General features: G+C 62.9%; 1 protein-coding gene across 1 annotated transcript in view; it reads left to right on the top strand.

The window, feature by feature from the left end:
- The first annotated feature begins 2,984 nt into the window (after positions 1–2,984).
- The window catches only part of TSC22D2 (TSC22 domain family member 2), a 38,717-nt gene continuing 35,701 nt past the window's right edge, over positions 2,985–6,000 (top strand). The window contains exon 1 of the mRNA XM_039486957.1: positions 2,985–5,973. Within this exon, the coding sequence (XP_039342891.1) occupies positions 4,016–5,973 (1,958 nt within the window). The 5' untranslated portion in view covers positions 2,985–4,015. The remainder of the gene's footprint in view (positions 5,974–6,000) is intronic.

Here is a 6,000-nt window from a genome sequence, read left to right as displayed (position 1 = left end):
AGGAAAGCAGACATTGTCCGTGATTTTTTTCTGCTGTTTAAAAACCCCTAGTTTTCAATCCAGAAAAAGTTTTGATGGAAAATATTTGTCCAACCCTTTTAATGAGCTTTAGTGCCTTTTAGCACTAGCTGATGCTGAGAACCAGTGATACCTTGTAAAGAAGTTTTCTCCAAACTGGGTTTGTGCCAGAATGCGGAAGGTTTATTTTTCCCAGGGCCGCCCGTGGGTGCGGAGCAAGTGGAGCAATTTGCCATGAGCCCCGCAAGGGCCCCCAGGAGAATATAGTATTGCAATTTTTTTTATAGAAGGGGCCCCCAAAATTTCTTTGCCCCAGGCCCCCTGAATTCTCTGGGCGGCCCTGAAATGCAGGGTTCCTAGCACCATAATGAAATGGGGGGGGGAGGGCTGTGAGCAGGAGGAGAGGGCAGTGTCTCCGCCTACTGCCCCGTGGTGGGAAGTGGCGTATCTCCATACTCAACCCAGCGTAGCGGGGGGCGCGTATCCCCGTACCGCTCCAGAGGCCCTGTATGGGGAGAGGGAAGGCGGCGGCGTAACTCCATACCGCTCCCTGCCGAGGCCCGGGGTGGGGGTGGGGAGAAAGGGAGAAAAGGGGCGTGTCGCCGAACTGCACCCGGGACCTCGTGGGGGAAGGGGGCGTATCCCCATACGTCTGCCCAGGTCTCGTAGGGGGAGGGGGAGTATCCGCTGTACCGCTCCTGAGGCCCGTATCTCCCTACTGAACACAGGGACCGGGGGGGGGGCGCGTAGCCCCGTACTGAACACTGGTTCCCGTGGGGGCTAGCCCGTACTGAACACTGGGACCCGTGGGGAAGGGGCGCAGCCTGCACTGAACACTGGGCCCGGTGGGCCGAGGAAGCGTAGCCCCGGAGTGAACCCCGAGCCCCGGAGTGAACACAGGGCCCCGTGGGGGAGCCCGTACTGAACACTGGGCCCCGGGGAAGGGGGCGAGCCCCGCACTGAACACTGGGCCGGGGGACGTAGCCCCGTACTGAACACTGGGCCCCCTGGGGGGGGCAGCCCTGTACTGAACACAGGGCCCCGTGGAGGGGACGTAGCCCCATACTGAACACTGGGCCCCGAGGGGGAGGGGCGAGCCCCGTACTGAACACTGGGCCCCAGGGGAGGAAGGGGCGTAGCCCCATACTGAACACTGGGCCCTGGGGGCAAAGGGGCGAGCCCGTACTGAACACTGGGCCCCGGGAGGAAGGGGCGCAGCCCCGTACTGAACACTGGGCCCGGTGGGACGAGGAAGCGTAGCCCCGTAGTGAACACAGAGCCCCGTAGTGAACACAGGGCCCCGTGGGGGGGGGGAGCCCCGTAGTGAACACAGGGCCCCGTGGGGGCAGCACCGTACTGAACACTGGGCCCCGGGGGGGGGGGGGACGGGGCCCCGTACTGAACACTGGGCCCCCTGGGGGGGGGCAGACCTGTGCTGAACACTGGGCCCCGGGGGGGGGGGGGGGCGTAGCCCCATACTGAACACTGGGCCCCGAGGGGGGGGGAAGGGGGCGTAGCCCCGTACTGAACACTGGGCCCCGGGGGGGGGGGAGGAAGGGGGCGTAGCCCCGTACTGAACACTGGGCCCTTGGGGGGCAAAGGGGGCGTAGCCCTGTACTGAACACTGGGCCCCGGGGGGGGGGGGGAGGAAGGGGGCGCAGCCCCGTACTGAACACTGGGCCCCGTGGGACGAGGAAGCGTAGCCCCGTAGTGAACACAGGGCCCCGTGGGGGAGCCCCGTAGTGAACACAGGGCCCCGTGGGGGGGCAGCACCGTACTGAACACTGGGCCCCGGGGGGGGGAAGGGGGCGTAGCCCCGTACTGAACACTGGGCCCCCTGGGGGGGGGCAGACCTGTACTGAACACTGGGCCCCGGGGAGGGGCGTAGCCCCATACTGAACACTGGGCCCCGAGGGGGAGGGGCGTAGCCCGTACTGAACACTGGGCCCCGAGGGGGAAGGGCGTAGCCCCGTACTGAACACTGGGCCTGGGAGGAAGGGGCGTAGCCCCGTACTGAACACTGGGCCCTTGGGGGGCAAAGGGGGCGTAGCCCCGTACTGAACACTGGGCCCCGTGGGAGGGGCGTGGCCCCGTAGTGAACACTGGGCCCCGGGGAGGGGCGTGGCCCCGTAGTGAACACTGGGCCCCGGGGAAGGGGCGTAGCCCCGTACTGAACACTGGGCCCCGGGAGGGGCGTAGCCCCGTACTGAACACTGGGCGGGGGAAGGGGCGTAGCCCCGGACTGAACACTGGGCCCTGGGGGAGGGGCGTAGCCCTGTACTGAACACTGGGCCCCGGGAGGAAGGGCGTAGCCCCGTACTGAACACTGGGCCCCGTGGGGAGGGGGCGTGGCCCCGTACTGAGCACTGGGCCCCGTGGGGAGGGGGGCGTGGCCCCGTAGTGAGCACTGGGACCCGGGGGGGGGCAGCCCCGTACTGAACACTGGGCCCCGTGGGGGGGGGCAGCCCCGTACTGAGCACTAGGCCCTGTGGGGGGAGGGGGCGTGGCCCCGTACTGAACACTGGGTCCCGTGGGGGGGTGGGGGGCGGGACCCCGTAGTGAACACTGGGACCCGGGGGGAGGGGGCGTGGCCCCGTACTGAACACTGGGACCCGTGGGGGGGAGGGGGCGGGACCCCGTAGTGAACACTGGGACCCGGGGGGGGCAGCCCCGTACTGAACACTGGGCCCCGTGGGGGGGGGGCGTGGCCCCGTAGTGAACACTGGGACCCGGGGGGGAGGGGGCGTGGCCCCGTAGTGAACACTGGGACCCGGGCGGGGGCAGATCCCCTGTACTGAACCCGGGCCCGTTTGGGGATGGGGAAGGGACGTCACCCCCCCGAACACACAACCCTGAACATGCAGGCGGGCGCTCACCCCTTTCACCTCAGGGCGATACCACACCCGGGCGGGCGGGGGACGCCAGCCGATGGAACATTCCAAACGGTTAATACGAAGCTCTGGGAGGAGTTTTCACCCCTACGTGGTGCGGTAGCCCAACCCAGCCCAGGCTCCACCCAGCGCTCAGCCTGGGAACGAATGTCCGTCAGTGCGTGGGCAGGGGGCGGGTCTAACGTGTCGATGTCAGCGCGGTGCTGGACTGGGAAAGGGGAGTGAGTGTCGTCGCTCTTCCCACAATGCATTGCGTACAATTTGAGCCCCATCTTGAGAGAGGGGAGTGAGCAGTTTGAATTTGAGCTCCCTCGGTGCCTGAGTGCGGAGCGCACCGAGCGGGGGCTGGGCCCAACGCTGCTCGATACCCCGCCCCGCCTGTGGGCCGGGGGTTGCTCCCTTGCCGCTTTGCGGAGCCTCGGAGGGGGTGTCTCGGCTGTCGCCTCTGGGACTATCGGGGGTCGCTGCGAGCGGGCTCGTTCCCACCAAGATGCGCCTGGTGCTGATCTCCAGGTAGAGACTACAAGAGACGGGGCGGGCGGGAGAGCCAGGGGGCCTGGCCTCACCCGGCCGCCACTGCCGTGGTTCCTCTTTGCTCGGGGACTGACTGGCTCTCACACGAGCGGCCTGCTCGCCCGCCCAGGAGCCCCGGGGCTGCCGGACGCCGCCCCCCCCCGGCCGCGCTGCGAGGAGCAGGAAGCCTGCTGAAGAGCTTCACCTGGTACTGCCGCTGCGGCCGCAGTGCGAGGCCCAGGAGGCCGCTTGGCTTCAGGAGGGAAAGAGAAGGCCCGGAGCCCGGCAACCACAATCCTCTGTCCGGCGAGAGGGAGGAGGCTTGCTGAGGGGCCCGGAGCTCTGCTGAAGGGGGAGGAAGAGGAGGAGCCCAGCCGACCACCAGCCCGGTGTGGTGCCCGACGAGCTTGGGGCTCCGTGGCTGATCCAGACGCTTGAGGAGGAAGCCAGAGGATGTATAATAGCGTCCGGGTCTCGGCTAATTGATCGTGACAACCTTCGCCTCTCCCTCGGACGGGCTCGGACTCTGCCTTCTCCCCGGGGTGCAGACAGCTTCACCCTTGCTGGCAGAACTCCCTCCCCAAGGAGGCACCATGTCCAAGATGCCGGCCAAGAAGAAGAGCTGCTTCCAGATCACCAGCGTGACCACGGCCCAGGTGGCCAGCAGCATCACCGAGGACACTGAGAGCCTAGACGACCCAGACGAGTCCCGCACCGAGGATGTCTCCTCCGAGATCTTCGATGTGTCACGGGCCACGGACTACGGCCCGGAGGATGTCTGCGAAAGGAGTTCCTCCGAGGAGACTCTCAACAACGTTGGTGACGCCGAAACTCCCGGTGCTGTCTCCCCTAACCTTCTCCTGGATGGGCAGCTGGCGGCTGCGGCAGCGGGGGCCGCTGCTGCGTCTCCGCCGGCTGCAGCTAACGGGGGGGCCATGCCCAAAAGCACCGCGGTGCCCCAAGTAACTGCTGCCCAAATCCCCTCCGCGGCGGCAGGAGGCAGCAGTGCGCAGGCTTCCGCTCCCGGGACCATGTCTCAGACGACTGCGGCCGCATGCAGTTCACGCTTCAGGGTGATCAAGCTGGACCACGGTACGGGGGAGCCCTATAGGCGGGGACGATGGACGTGTATGGAATTTTACGACCGGGACTCGGACAGTAGTGGCGTCCTGGCCAGGACTGGGGATTGCATTAGACATACCAGCACCTTTGAGCAGGCTGCTCAGGAAAGAGACAGTGGCTTGGGTGCCACGGGGGGCTCCATGGTAATGTCGGCGGTGCCAGCATCGGCACAGGGCCCAGAGTCCCTAGCTGACAGCTCCCTTACTGCTGTGTCACAGCTGCTCCAGACGGAGAAAATGAACCAGCCCTCTTTACAGCAACCTAATTTTGTCATTGGGCAGCAGCTGCAGCAGCCCATAGGCGGGGCCATTCCTCAAAGTACTGCTCAGCCAATGTATTCTGGGGCTACAGTAACGAGTCAGCAGACTGTGGTGCTGCCGCAGCAAACCCAGTCACAGGTAAATGCACAAGGTGTTGTACAGGGGGCACCTAATGGGAAGGGTATGCCACCTCCGAATGTAACAGTAGCCCAACCGAGCATGCCCATGTCACAGCAGCAGGTACAGCAAGCAAATGTACCAGTGACTCAACCTCAGCAATTTGCTTATTCTCAGCCCCAAATTCCACCAGTGCATCTACTGCCAACACAAGCTTCTAGCCAGACAGAATACATGCAACACATGACAGTTATGCAGAGTCAAGGAACTATTCAACAACCTACTACAAGCTCTGTTCCAAGTACTGGGGCTTCCAGCCTTTCTGTGGGCCAGGTGGCTGGCCAGAATCCTTCACCTGTTGGAGCACCAATGATGGGAGTTTCACCACAGCCTAGTGAAGCAGTGGGACAGGGATCAGGATTGATGCAGAGTGGCCAGACTCCACCTAGTCAGTCTGTCATACCGCAACCGGGAGGTGTGGTGCAGCAAAGCATTGGACATACAGGGGTTGTGCAACAGAAATCCATTACTCAGCATCAAATGGGTGGAAGTAGTCAAGTGTCTGGAATGCCTAGTGCTCCTCATGCTATAGTCTCTGGAGTTCAGAATGTGCCTGCAGTTGTGCCCGGTACAAGTGTGCCTAGTGTGTCTACCACTTCTGTTACTATGCCAAATGTCCCTGTTACTTTAGTTCAGTCACAGATGACCAGCCATACATCTGTCAGTAGGAGTACCAGTGTTGTACAACAACATGTTGGACTTTCTCTAATGCAAGGCACAACTAATGTAGTTACAAGTCTGCCACAATCCAACCTTGGACAGTTTCAGAGTCAGACTCAAACTTTAGTAGGCCAGATTGATGATACTAGAAGAAAATCAGAACCCCTACCTCAGCCACCACTTTCTCTCATTGCTGAAAGTAAGCCTCTTGTGAAGCCTCCCATTCCAGACACTCTAACAAATCCTCTTCATTTACCTGCAACTACTCCTATGAACAGTCTTGCCAGCTCTGTATTTGGCATATCTATTCCTGTTGATGGTGATGAAGACAGGTATGAACCATTCTATTATAACTGTTT

The sequence above is a fragment of the Mauremys reevesii genome, linkage group 9 (genome assembly GCF_016161935.1).
Source record: "Mauremys reevesii isolate NIE-2019 linkage group 9, ASM1616193v1, whole genome shotgun sequence".
In the NCBI taxonomy this organism is placed as follows: Eukaryota; Metazoa; Chordata; order Testudines; family Geoemydidae; genus Mauremys; species Mauremys reevesii.
Note: the sequence above shows the minus strand (reverse complement) of the source record. Positions and strands in the feature narration are given on the sequence as shown.